Source organism: Ictalurus punctatus, chromosome 18 (genome assembly GCF_001660625.3).
Source record: "Ictalurus punctatus breed USDA103 chromosome 18, Coco_2.0, whole genome shotgun sequence".
Lineage (NCBI taxonomy): Eukaryota > Metazoa > Chordata > Actinopteri > Siluriformes > Ictaluridae > Ictalurus > Ictalurus punctatus.
In genome coordinates, this window is record NC_030433.2 from 2,127,073 (window position 1) to 2,141,144 (window position 14,072).

Here is a 14,072-nt window from a genome sequence, read left to right on the forward strand (position 1 = left end):
TCATTCTTGGACTTTCATACCGCCTCTGTTTTCTTTATTATTCCTTCTCTAACCCCGAAATGATGTCTCTCAGTTCACCAATAAACCAGTCTATGAGGTGTAAACACCTTTTGAGTACGACCACCTTGTCTGATCTGCTACACCAGCCAGATAAACACACACAAACACACCTACATTAAAACCCCTCAATAATTAGTTAAGTGTTACTGAGTGGTTCCCTTGCAACTTGAACTTCGCCTGAGTGCCTCATTCAGTGCGACCCATTTGCTGAAACACATACATTATCTAACTCTAAAAACAATAAAATCCAATTATTCGCCACTTCTGGGACTCCCCCACTGTCAGTGTACTCAGTGGCAACAGTGCCACCTGGTGCTTGGTATTGGTATCAACATCAGCTTTAGCTGGAGGGGAAGGGGGAAATGCCGTAACTAGCTGATGGAAATTTGAAAAGAACAAATCTCTGGCTTCAGGAACAGATTTCCTGAGGGCCTATGTCACCTTTTGAAGGAATTTAAGAGAAAACATACAGTATCAGCGTTCTGTCTACAATAATGCTCAAACCAGGCCTTGTTAGGGCAATAAGACCATCAAAGTGCAGAAAGTGTGCAAACTACTCGCTAGCATGTAGCATTTATTTGCTTGAAACAAAACCACTAAAACAAGCGTATTCAATTAGAATTCGTAAAGGCGCAGTTAAGCAGCCAGAGACTGAAAAACAAACAAACAAACAAAAAACAACAACCTGAAAACACGAACAGAATTTATTCGAAAATGCGAACAAAATCACTACATTTGTTCCAGAGCGTTATTTTAAAAAGTGCTTCATCGATTAATAACGCTGTTTTTCTGTTCCAGTGCGATTTCAAGAAAGTATAGCTTAAACGTTAAACATTTTCCCAATAAGCCTAAATGCCTTTGCAGTATTGGTCTCTTCCTACATACCTAGCTACAAGAAGCTATGATATTAGATAGCTGCTATAGCCGGGTTTTCAAAGATGTGACGAGGGCAGGAGAATTCTTGTAGTAAGTATTTTTCCTATGATTCTGCAAGCAAAATAGATAAATAAAACAAATAAATAAAATCACACAGCAAAGTAGAAGGGTGGAAATCTGAAAATGTCATAAATAAATACACGTTTCTGGGTTTATTTATACCCCAGGTTTCCTATTAGCAGAGTATGTTATTAACCTTTCTTTTATTTCATTCTAACTGGTCTTCAAGTAAAGAGGGGGCCGCTGAACGCCGGAGCGGGGACATGAAAATAGCGTTTCTGTTCAGAACAGAACAGCGACTAGTACGACTGAATGGTGACAGCAGTTACTTTTTAATGATGAACTATTAAAACGTCCATGTCCGTACTATGTCCGTGAGCTTTCTGTTGGTTATCGACTTTTGTTTTAAACGAGCCATGTTATTAGTTTCCTAATCAGCCCGGAGATTATAAATAAAAGGAAAAATCTGTGAAAAGTCCCCACTCATCTCTGGTCTGATGTCCCCACTAATTAATGGGGAAAAGTCCCCACTAATCTCTGGTTAGCTTTCAGCTAAATAATTGACAAAAATGCATGTGATTGGTTACGAGACAACAGAGAATGTAGAGTAATTGAACTATGGCCAGTTTTTTTCCCCCCTAAATGAAGGTTTGTTTACACTATTCTATCAAGTATTTCATAGAATCCACTGAAATACTTTACTGGGTCTGCAACCGACAGTCGATTACCCCTGCTCAAAAACTTCTCTGAACGGCGTCTCAATTCTGGACTTTCTGACTGGCAGTCCTTCACACCCAGTCCATCAACACCACTGCCAGCACCACCACACTGACCACCGGCTGTCCCCAGGGCTGTATGCTCAGTCCACTGCTGTTTACACTGCTGACTGATGACCGTGCTGCTCCAATCACATCATCAAGTTTGCAGATGATTCTACAGTTATGGGTCTCATCGGCAACGATGACGAGTCAGGAGCGCGCAGAATGGTGTGTAGACAACAATCTAACTCTCCATTTCGAAAAAAACCAAAGAGTCGATTGCTGACTTTAGGAGGACCCACGTGGTTCACTCGCCACTGCACGTCAACAGAGCAACTATGGAGAGAGTCAAAAGATTCTCGGTGTGCACATCTCCTGGACTCTCAACACCACCCGCCTAGCCAAAAAGCCCAGCAACGTCTCCACTTCCTGCAGAGTTTGAAGAGAACTAACCTCAACAGTCCCACCCTTACACCCTCACACTGTCTACAGCGGGACAATAGAGAGCACCATAATCAGCTGTCTCACTGTGTCCTGTGTATTTATTGTTTTTAGCGTCCCCCCTCTCATCTCATACTGTTGTGTATCGACACTTCATGTAACCCTTTGTACTGCGCCGTTGTATCGTCGTGTTGCACCATGGTCCTGGAAGAAAACGAAATTTCATTCCAATGTGTACAAGCCATATAGAGGAAGGACAATAAAAACCCCGCTCGAACTGAAAAATCAGGTCACATGATTTAGCAAAATGAATGAGTTCTGCAGCTGGCCATGTTCTTCCGAGTTTAAGTGTAATGATATAACCGCATCGTCAAACCCATCAGAACTCAGCTCTTCCACTGAAGAATAAGTCCTCGGTCACGTGGCAGAGAAACTGATTCTCTGACGTTTACATACGGAAAATACAGACAGCCAGAAGATATACCTGTGCTGAGCTCGGAGAGGCGTCTGCACTCTCTATGGAGGTCAAGGAGAATTTCATATGGACCAAAGAGCTGGCTGTAGATGCTTTATACTAGTCTGCTATGACACAAAAAGTATAAAAAGCTAGACTTGCAGTCTGGCCTGCACATTTGAACTGAACTCGGCTAAAGTCAAATGCGTCACGGCAGCCTGGGAAAACCTGTCGAGAGGTCGCTGCGGATAAATTCTGGAAAACAGACAAAATACTTTGGGAAAAGCAAAACTATTTATTTATTTATTTATTTATTTATACCAAATTGACATGGAAATGTATTTATTTAGGCTACGCTCTAAGCTTGCTTCGGCTGTTGGCGCCTTAAAACATCCAAATTCAGTAAAACGAATGAAAGCGTCAATCCTGCTGAAAACGCCTGGCCGAGTTTGTGATATTTAGGCAGCGAGCTTTCGAAAACGTCTTCACTGTTAAAAAGAGTAACTCCGCGAGCGATAATGAACTGCACCTATTGCTTCAAAAGTGATCGTCGCGTACGGCTTCCTCAGTGTTACGCTACTAGTGTCGTGTTTAGGTCGGCTGTGAAAATACGGACTGAGGTTATTCTCTGGGTCTATGGGTATATGATCCGAGGCTCGAGTTAGGGTTGGCTAGACGGATGCCGTCACCAATCACAGTAGGAACGAGTATTCGGTATTCTGTGAACGTTAATGCCGGGTAACAGGTGCAGACAGTCAGCGGCTAACGGAGCCTAGCTAGCTCAGTAATGTCGAGGCGGAAAGTTCTTCACAAGGTTAACGTGACGGAAAGAGAGGACGGGGTTACAGTAAGTCGTAAAGCTTTCCACGATCCGTCGTGTTGGATGAGTTAATCGGGTTGTGCAAAAAAATTGGCGCCGAGGTGCAAAACCCAGGAAAATAAATATTCGGGAGTTAGCTAGATTTTCCCGGAGAGTCTACAGCGCCATTTTGTTCATTAGGAGAGCGGAGTTCACATTTCCAAAATGACACAATTTGGGATTCTGTAACACGATTTCTCATTTAAAACCCAAAAATCCAACAACTAACCGACACAGGTTTTGCTCTTTTAGAGCTTTTCAGATGGAAGTGAGCGGGACTCCCGTCTTCCCAGACGGTCGAGCGACTTGTAAGAAGACGCATCAACTCCGGTTCTTGCATCCGTCAAATGTTTTATCGATTTTATAAATAAACGTCACCCGAATTTCATGCGTTTGTTTGTTTATTTTACGAGCATTTTAGAATCTCAGCATACGAACAAATTGCATTTTGAGATAATTGTTGGGAAGGAAGCATAAACACCACATACGTGTTATCTTGTAGTCATTTTGTAATACGCGTTTGTGCGGAAACGTACCAACACGCAGCACTTGTTAAAGGTACTAATTATCCGGTTATCTTAAAGCGTTTATAAATAAAGCACTGAGAATACTCAAGTATATTTCAAGCTGCTCTCTACCCACTGCATGTACAGCATATAAGCAATTACAAATGACAACAATCAACATGTTCTTTTGCTAAGTAAATAAAGCCCGTTAAAACTAAACCTCTCCTCTAATGTATCCTAATACATAAATGACCCTATAACCATTACACTAGAATAATAAAGTTCTTGGATGAGACCGAATTGAGATCCTTTTCGGAGAACTTTCCAACAGCCTTGCTGAGAAAACAATAACGATAGAGACCACAGCAAACATTTGAATGGTTTTCACGACAAATACCTTTACAAACCATCAGCCGACCATTAAAACCATTACTGGTCCTTAACGGTATCCACTAGACATAACATGCCATCATCAAATTCAACAAATTACCAGTAGAGACCCACAGGCACCATTACAGTTCCCATTAAAGCCCATACAACTCCCATTAGAACCATTTAAACCGTTACACATTCTAACAGGGTTAGAGGGAGGTACAATGTGTGAAATGTAATTTCTTTCACTTGCACGTTCCCAAATGTTTTGCGGTATTCGCGCAACATTTCCGTCCCACCTCGAAGATGATAATTTATACATATTTAAGGCTCAATTTATGATCATTTATGATTTATTTCACACGAATGTTTTACTGACTGGCTCGACAATTGCCGGTAAGCATCCATTCTAGGTAAGTATACAAAATGATGATAAAAGTTCATGGTATGGTAGATTTGCCACCTCATAGCTCCAGGGTTCTGGGTTCGATCCTGAGTTCAGGTTACTATCTGTGCAGGTTTTCTCCCACACTGGCGAGTGTGTCAAAATGGTGCCCTGTGATAGAACAGTGTCTAATCCGGGGCGAGTCGTTTCCAGCTCTGGATCCAGTGCGACCCTGACCAGGATAAAGCAGTTATTGAAGATAAATGACTAGAGTAACTTAAATGTTCACCCATCTCAGCCCACTACAACAGCATTTTACCTTGAAATATAATTATAAAAATGTGTGAATCCCATTTAAGATTTGTGCTTCGAACATTTCCCATGAGCCATTCATTACAGATTATGAAAAATGTACTTTTAAAAAAATAAATAAAATAAAAAATTACAAATGTACATTTTATTTGGAAGATTCCACGAGTCACATTTGCAGAAAGTGCCACCATCCAAATTTTCTAAAGATCGTGGGAAGAAGAAAACTAACTGATTTAATAAGTTTTTTAAAAAAACATAACTTAATACCGCTAACAGGACGTACGGCATGTCCTCTACTGATTCAATACGTCTTTTATGATTCTTTACATAGCGTTCATTTTTTTCGGAATTTTTTTTTTCATGCCACTTGTGTGTCCAGGAGACGCTCGCGTCTTGCTGATAATCTTTTTGAATTTAAACGTATACATTTCAGCAACCATCATGATTTGTAGATTATTTGCTTTTATTAGAAGTTAGTACACAAACCAAGGAACGTCATGAGTTTACATTGTAGAAATACTTTTATAACGATGAGTCATTTCTTTCAAGATACAAAAAAAAAAAAAAAAAATAGATACAATTACCCACTGTTCATAGTGAAACCACAAAGGGATCAAGTACTGTATTCAAGTGTTTAGTTTTTATTTATATAACCCACTAATGAGATTTACAGCATGTCCTCTACTGACTGCATCTGTCTCTTATGATTCTTTTCCAAGACGTAAATTTTTCCCCGAAATGCCCCCCCCCCCCCCGCCACTTGTCTGTCCATGATTCACCCCTGTCTTACAGACAAAACTGCTTATCAGTAGAAGCTGATAATATTTTTGAATTTAAACTTATACAGTTTACATATCTTAATCGGCATCATCATCACTGATCCGACATCAGTGTAAAACAAAACAAATAAATAAAACATAAAAACCATGGTCAACACTTTAGGATTAAAAACAGGCCGACTGATCGAGAGAGATGGAAGTTTATCAAACCAGAAAGGAAAGAGTGAATCTGGATCAGTTTCAGGCTCCACATCGCAGGCATGGAAGTCCAGACTGACCTGAAATCAGTTTTTATGGGTGTAGTGAATGCTTTAGTTGGAGGTGAGCTGGGATGAAGAGCTACTGCTGCCTGAGCTCTTGGCACTCTTCTGCCCCCTGGTGGCACTTGCCTGCCTTGGCACTCTCTGCTCTCGCTTCTCTGCATGAGCCGTACCTGATTTACTGCGTACTGACAACACACACACATAGATTAAACGATTCTTCTTTGTCTAGTATGATTTACGGAGAAATCAAGCATGTTTTATGGACTTAGACACACATCATGATTTTCTCACTGGTCAGCATGGTACACTTTTGGGAAGGGAAAAAAAAAAAAAAAAACTAAACCAGCAAAATAAACACTAATGCAGGAAGAAAAAGCAAGTTTAGCACTGACGCAGAACGAAGAACAAGCATGTGGACAGAGCTGTGATAAATAGTCCAGTGCTGTAATTATTAAAAAGAGCCATGATTCTGATTATATTTAACAAGTTTCCATTATTTACATAACGACAACTGTTGAATATGATATTTAAAATCAACATGCTTACATGCAGTCGTCATACATGAGGTTGCTTAAATGCAGCGAACCGTACACAACACACTCGACTAATGAAGAACCAACGTTAATGAATAGACACAGTTTCGGGAAATGCAAGCGCACGAAACAAGGAGGTTAGACGTTCTGAATCGTGCACCGAGAGCCGAGATGCGACGAATGAAAGAGTGGAAACAAAGAGAGAGAAGCGTGAAGTGTGCGGGAGAAAAAGACTCGAGCAAAGTCAAGGGCAACCGAGAACGCGAGAGTAGACAAAGAGCGAAACAGTGCAAGAGAACTGCTGTATGCAAAGAACACAAAAGAGGTAAAGAGAGAGAGAGAGAGAGACAGGGTGCAGAAACGATAAAGGGGAGGAAAACCTTGAGAAAGAGGAGAGCTCTGTTCCCCAGGGCTGTAGACCACTATCTTAGCCCCGGCCCTTTGAGGGTGGGCTGCAGGGGCAGTGGGTGGGGCCTGAGGGGTTGCTTTTTTAGCACTCTTGTCGGGGACCTTAGGGTCCTCTTCTTCATGGTGTTTCACACACATACACACAGACACACACACAGACACCACAAAAAGACAAGAGCACACAGGAGTACGTATTAAAACGAAGGAAAGGAAACTGCAGACTGCTACACAAATAACTAACAAATTACAAACTAACACGTTCCCCTGCATTGTAGTTATTCAGGGGTCTGGCCTAAAGTCTCGTAATCCAGACTCAAGCAGTGATTTAAACACTTCTACACAGCTTACGGCATATTACAGAGCTAGCATTGACATTCAACATCTCTCCGCATCTGGTTTCTCTGATGTCTCGTGGTGTTGTAGTTAGTTCTGGAACTGAGAGAGTGCAGCATGGAAGCGCATGCCCATCAACAGAGCCTTCCTTGATGACCAGCCTGACCAGGCTGATAACGACTCAGGAGTTGAACCGCCATGCTCAGCACCAGCCTCAGTAGCAGGTCTGGATTGGCATGCGCTGCTTTCAACTAGCCGAGTGATTGGATAGTGACCAGAATTGCTTCAGGTGCAGGCAGGAATGTTTTTAAGAAAAATAAATAAATAAACAGTCCCATGCACACCTCTATACTTCATTCAAAGTGATAACATTCCATTCATTTTTTTTTTTTTTTACTTTTCCACAATACTCTACAATATGCAGTTGACTGCAGAAGTGGCTTAATCTAGTCAGAAATATTTTCAGAATAGGAAAAAAGTCCATTTAGCCGAGTTTCTTTACCGACTGCAACAGTGTTTCGCTCTAGACCAGTCAATTTCCCCAAAGCAGCGACTAGTGCACGTACTTGTCATCTAGTGTGGGCAAGCCCTTAGTTCATACTACATCAAAATGATGTGCGCATGAAGATGGAAGTATAGTCTGTCGTAAAGTTGATGTTTTGTAGTGAAACGCTGTTGTCCTGCATCCCATTTACCTCGACAGATTGAAAAAAAAGTCACAGACGGTATGACAGAAAGAAAGGAAGGAAAATATAAAAAGCCAAAGCAAGCACACAAACAGGGGCTAATTCAGCATAAGGAGCAACAGGCTTACAACATGTCACAATGCTTATATTGTCGACCGATTGATCGGTTTTGCAGATTAATCGGCACCGATAACCGATTGCTGGAACTATCGGTTATCATCAAAAATCCACACCGATCGTTTTTCCTGGTTGCGTCTGGTACGAGAGCGGCCACTAGAGGCGAAACTAAATGATCAGTGAATTTTGTTGTGTTATTTGAAATGTTTTTTGATTCATTTTGGATGTCTCGATTTTTGTGTTATTTGAAGTGTTACTTTTTTGGATCTAAATCTTGTATTTACTTTAATATTTTTTAATAGTTTGTTTATATATACACACATTATATATAAAAATTCAGATTCATATGTATATATTTATTTTATTTTAAAAAGTACAGTACATTTTCATGGTACAGTCAGTACTGTTTATTTTTGGAAGAATGCTCAGCAATATTTCACTTTGAGTCTTGTGTTTTCATGATCAGTTTGAACGACTATCCGTTGATTAATCGGTTTTCGGTAGGCACTGCTGAGTTATCGGTGTCAATAATAATAATCACTATCGGTTGACCTTTATTATTTAAATTCGGTTTGGTCCAGAAACAGTAGCATGACAAAGAAATAATTTCACCTCATGAGGTTAATTTTCCCTTTACTAATATAACGTTAGCAATTTAGTATTTCAACTGAAAACAGTCAGGATTGTTGAATGCAGCAGTCAGTATAATTATTTAAAAATAAATAAATAAATAAATAAATAATTTTTTTTTTTTTTACAAAATCCTGACTAAGTGAAGTAGCCCTATGGACATTGAACCCTTTTGAAGCTTTAATCACTTTAGCATGAATCCCAGCCATTTGACTGTGGATTGGACAGTCAAATATACTGTCCAATCCAAATCAGAAAATGTAATGTTTGGGGGAAATGTGCATGTATATAACGAAACCTCTATAAATTTTAGTTGTGTGAAATATGTTGATGAATTGGGATAAGGTTAAACCTGACTGATATCTAAATGCTTAAGCAGCATAATGTCTTCAGATTGAAAAGTTATAACAGTGTATATTCATAAATAAAATCATTAACTGCTTAGGCTTAAAGGGGTCATATCATGATTTTGAAACATTTTTAAATGACATTTTGTTTATTGGGTGTAATAGAATAAGTAAATGTGCTTTAAATGTTCAAAAAAGTCACACACTGTACATTATTGCAGGCTGCCTGAAACACTCGGATTTCTCTAAACCCACTCCTTCAGAAAAGGAGTGTCCTCTGTCCTCTGTGAAATGCGCTGTGCACGAGCAAACGTTCGGATTGTACTGCGCAGGAACAGCGATATAAATAAACAGTAACCACCGATTCCTAATTTTGTCCGTTTTCCGAAGGTTAAACAAAGGGTTTTTACTCTCGCACCAAAACACACAGCGTTTCCACGACATGGCGCCCGAATTCACTGAAGCCCCGCCTTCTTGCTTCGCACCTGCCTTTGGGGTGGGATTATGCCGATAGTGCACGCTGTGACATAGACGTGTTACGGAAGTAATATTTGGACTTGTCTTAGGCCGGGCTGGAGTAGTGTTCCGTGTTAGACAGAATAAATCCCTTTGGGGAAGACTATGAGCTTTGTGACTTTGCAGATCTTATATGTGCACAAACAGATGCGTTACATACCCAAACAAAAGGAAAACATTTTTTTAAAAAAATTCATGTTATGACCCCTTAAATTAACATATTTCTAATAATCTATTTTCTTAAAAGGTAATTTAACTGCAATTCAATATAGCCATTTTATCAGCTACTGACCTCCACTTAAAAAAAACAACAACAATAGCTTTCTTGTCCATTAATCTGTACTGAAATGAATCCCTGGTCAGAATTTTAATCCTGATTTCACGTCCATGTTCCTTTTTAGGACAAAAATAAATAAAATACTACTCATTTTTTTATTTAGTCTATAATTATTAAAACATTTTGTTGGTTTGTACTGTTTATTATTTAAGGTACTAAAGATTCTGTGCAACTTATTTACAATATCAAGTAAAACACTCTGCATTTGAAGTGTACTATACAAATAGAAGTTTAATTCTGTTCGGTTCCTTGATCGTGGTGAGCTCGGATATCAAAAGCGGGGATCTGATCAGTTCAGAAGCATTATGAGTGCACTCCCTGAGGCACTGGACTGACCTCTGACCTCCGTGACAGTTGCTGGGTCGGGGGCTATCGTGTCTGAAATCTTTTGACCTGCACACATTGCCTTTAGAGTCTGGAAAACAGCCAGAGGTGCCACGTTCATCTTCAGGAGGTCCACGATGATCCTACAAAACCAAGAAGAAATGAATTTTGGGCTTCTAGCATCGTGTGGCACATAGAATACATATGAAGGCCTCATTTCTGTACGAAACTGCAATTCCGGTAGTGTGTCTCTCTACAGATGCCTGCTGTTTGTTCTACTATATTGCTCTATATTAGGGTAAATGTCTTTTTATTTGTCTTCCTGGTAAAACTTGACCAAACATGACTTTATTGAAAACTTAACTTAGTAACAGACTAAAATCTGACAGATACCCTTTCTATTTTTTCTGCAGCTGCACATGACAATATTGCAAAATTGTCTTCTGGGAAACAAGTAGATAGCAATTTACACATCGATTGTCCTGCTAAAAAGTTTACACCCCCCTGGCTCTTAATGTATCGTGTTGCCTTCTCGAGCATCAGTGAACGTCTGCGCCTTTTGTAATAGTCGTGTACGAGTCCCTCGGTCGTCCTCCGTGTGAAAAGGCGGCTCTCAAAATCATATAGCCGTTTACGGAAAGGGCTCAAATATGCAGATGTTAGAAATCCAACGGACCTGTGCAGAACCTGGAAGATTTTTCTGAAGAACAGTGGGCAGTTTAACTGCTCAGGACAAACAATGGAGTCAAGAACAACTCTCACAAAACATAAAAACAGTCAGTGATCATCCAGTACAGGCGCCACTGTAACGAGATAATCGATGTTATTCGGTATATCAAAAGATATTCAGACTCACTTGAAGACCTCTTGGTCCATGACTATACCAGCAGCCTGAGTGAGCTCAAACAGCTCCGTTTCCTCAGCGTTGAGGACCTTTTTCTTTTTCACACTGTATTTTTGCACATTGCCACTGACCGTAGCACTGAGAGATGGAGAGTCTGGAGCAGTGGGCATCGTGCCAGGCTGAGTGTTATGGGAGGTCATTAGTAATCAAGCAGCAGCGCCTAAAAACAAGAATAACAATTCAAATACATGATAGCAGACGTACCAAAAGGTATAGAGCAATGCCAAGTTTCATACAGAAATTCCACTTCAAAATGGGTCATTTTGACACGAACATAACACAGAGTTTGTGTTTGTCTGTATTTACAAAGCCATAGCAAAAAAGAAAAAGAAAAGAAAAAAGAAGCGAACTAACTCGCTCTACCATGGTCTGTCTGGATACTCGATTCTGATTGGCTGGAAGGTCAATGGATCGAACGCACAAGTAGTTCCAGTCAGTTTAATCACCGTTCTAAATTAATGCGCTGCATTCTAAAGAACTGTAATAATAGTAACATAGTTACAGTTGCATACAGAGGTTAAACTCAGCTTCATTATTAGTAGAGACACAGCACAGACCCAGGTAATTCACACACGCACAATCTCTCGTTCTCTTTAATAACCATTTACTATAATTCATGCAAATAAATGCTATCATCTTACCGCACTACTTTATCTCTGTGTATGGTTTAGAGCTGGCAGAATTCTAGATCTAACGACCAGTATGTGAAATAACTAACCCTTATTTTTATCCTTTCAGTCACATTTTACACTGTCGGGTGGTTCTTTGCTTTCACGTCATGCATTAAATTCGTGTAACGCACACCTAGCCGTGGACTGTCCCTTACATAGACTATACAGTCACATCTAGCTGTCCAGTGAACCGTTAGCTTAGCCGAGCTTATGAATAACATTACCGGAAACTCACTAAATAATTATTTAAAAATAAATAAATAAAATAAGTTAGGTTTTACCTCACAGAAGCATCATATCCTTACATTACACACAGTAAATTATAACTAGTAGTAAAACAGTTTCACAAACGATGCAAGGTACTCACAACAGAAATACCGCTTCCGTCAACTGAATCTTCTTCTTCGGCTGAAAAAACGGCATTTATGAACCCTTTAGCGCCACCCCGAGGTCGCCGATAAGAATGAATGGAATTGCACTTTCGGTTCTTTTTAGAGCCAACGCACTCGGTTCAGCTCACCAATAAGAAGCGACTCTTCCCGCTCCCAAACGGCTCACGCCCAAAAGTTCTTCGTGTTTGCTGTTTTAACATGTTTAAGGAAATGTCCTCGCGCTACAACTGTTTACGCCGGTACGCTCTGCCATATAACTTAGATAGTTGAAAGCCTTCCCAGAAGAGTGGAGGTTATTATAACAGCAAAAATGGGATGTTCAACACGTACATAAGGCTGTGATAGGCAGGTGTCCACATACTTTTGGCCTTGAATATATATTAGACTACAGGATCACTATAAAAACAAGCCATTTATCATCTCCACCATTACAGCCATATGTAACCTCTGGCCATTGCACTTGTCACATCAGCATGCTGCAGCATGAGGATTTCCCTTCACTGGAACTACAGGGCCTAAATGACAATGCCCCTGCGCACAAAGCGAGGTTCATAAAGTCATGATTTGCCAAAAGTTGGTGTGGAAGAACTTGAGTGGCCTTCACAGAGCCCTCACCTCAACCCCACTGAACACCGCACAGGTACTTAAAATGAATATAAAAAGTCTACACACCCCTGTTTTTGTAATGTCAAACAATCAAACCAAGACAAATTATCTCCTTACATACCAACCAATCAGGTACATATCACAACTGGCTCAACTAGTTGGTTTGCAGTTCACAAACAGTCATACACAAACTATTTGTGCTTATAAAATTCTCGATTTTATCAACCATATGTATACATTTACAGACACATTAAACAAATTAAACCTCGGTGTAAACCAATTCTTGACGAATATCACAGAATGTAAACACGTACTGTCGAACTTGGATCTGAAAGGAAAAAGCTAAGCAGAATCTCTATGCCTATAATTATGGACATTTAAGGAAAAGAGACAAAAACTATTTTTACGTTGTACAATGTATGGATTGCATTTGTTCTAACATATGTTAAGTGAAAGCCAATCCAAAAACTAGTATATTGACCTTTAAAATTATATTGGTACTGAGTAAAAACATTCAGTATTTTCAAGAGAAGTACTGAAGTAGCTATCAGATACAGTCGCCTCTGAAACTATTGGAACAGCTAGGCCAATTCATTTGTTTTTGCTGGGTTTGAGATCAAAAGATGAATATGTGAAGACAGTTTAGAATTTCAGCTTTTATTTCCTGGTATTTATACGTAGATGTGTTAAATGACCTGAATATCTGCTCTTGGTTTTAGCCTTCAGTTTCACCTGTTGTTAAAAAGATAAGCCAACATGAAGATTAGAGAGCTGTCTATGGGAGAAAAGCAAGCCATTTTGTAGCTAAGAAAAGAAGGAAAATCAAATCAGAGGCACTGCACAAACATCGGGCATAGCCAAGACAACAATTTGGAATATCCTGAAAAAGACAGAAACCACTGATGTACTGACCAACAGACACAGAATGGGTCAGCCAAGGAAAACAACAACAGCTGATGGCAAACATTCTGAGAGCTGTGAAGAAAACCCCCAAAAAACAACAGTCAGCGACATCAACAATCTCCACTGGGTATCAGTGAAGGTATCACAATCCACCAATCGAAGAAGACTTATGATCAGCAGTAAGAATAGGAAAGTGAGATGGGAATTTGCAAAGAAATACAGAGATGAGCCACAAAAGGT

The 14,072-nt window shown here is 39.9% G+C and overlaps 1 protein-coding gene across 2 annotated transcripts; it reads right to left on the reverse strand.

Moving 5' to 3' along the window:
• Nucleotides 1-5,528: 5,528 nt before the first annotated feature.
• On the reverse strand, nucleotides 5,529-13,001 carry mzt2b (mitotic spindle organizing protein 2B). 2 transcript variants are annotated; one of them, XM_017493209.3, is made up of 5 exons: nucleotides 12,299-13,001; nucleotides 11,213-11,420; nucleotides 10,369-10,499; nucleotides 7,039-7,182; nucleotides 5,529-6,310 (listed from the first exon to the last, which is right to left on the reverse strand). In XM_017493209.3, the coding sequence occupies exons 2-5, from the start codon at nucleotides 11,398-11,400 to the stop codon at nucleotides 6,174-6,176; spliced, it is 600 nt and encodes a 199-aa protein (XP_017348698.1). In that variant the 5' UTR covers nucleotides 11,401-11,420; nucleotides 12,299-13,001; the 3' UTR covers nucleotides 5,529-6,173. The 2 variants fall into 2 exon arrangements, with proteins under 2 accessions (XP_017348698.1, XP_017348699.1); XM_017493210.2 differs by lacking the exon at nucleotides 12,299-13,001 and adding an exon at nucleotides 12,213-12,294.
• Nucleotides 13,002-14,072: the final 1,071 nt, after the last annotated feature.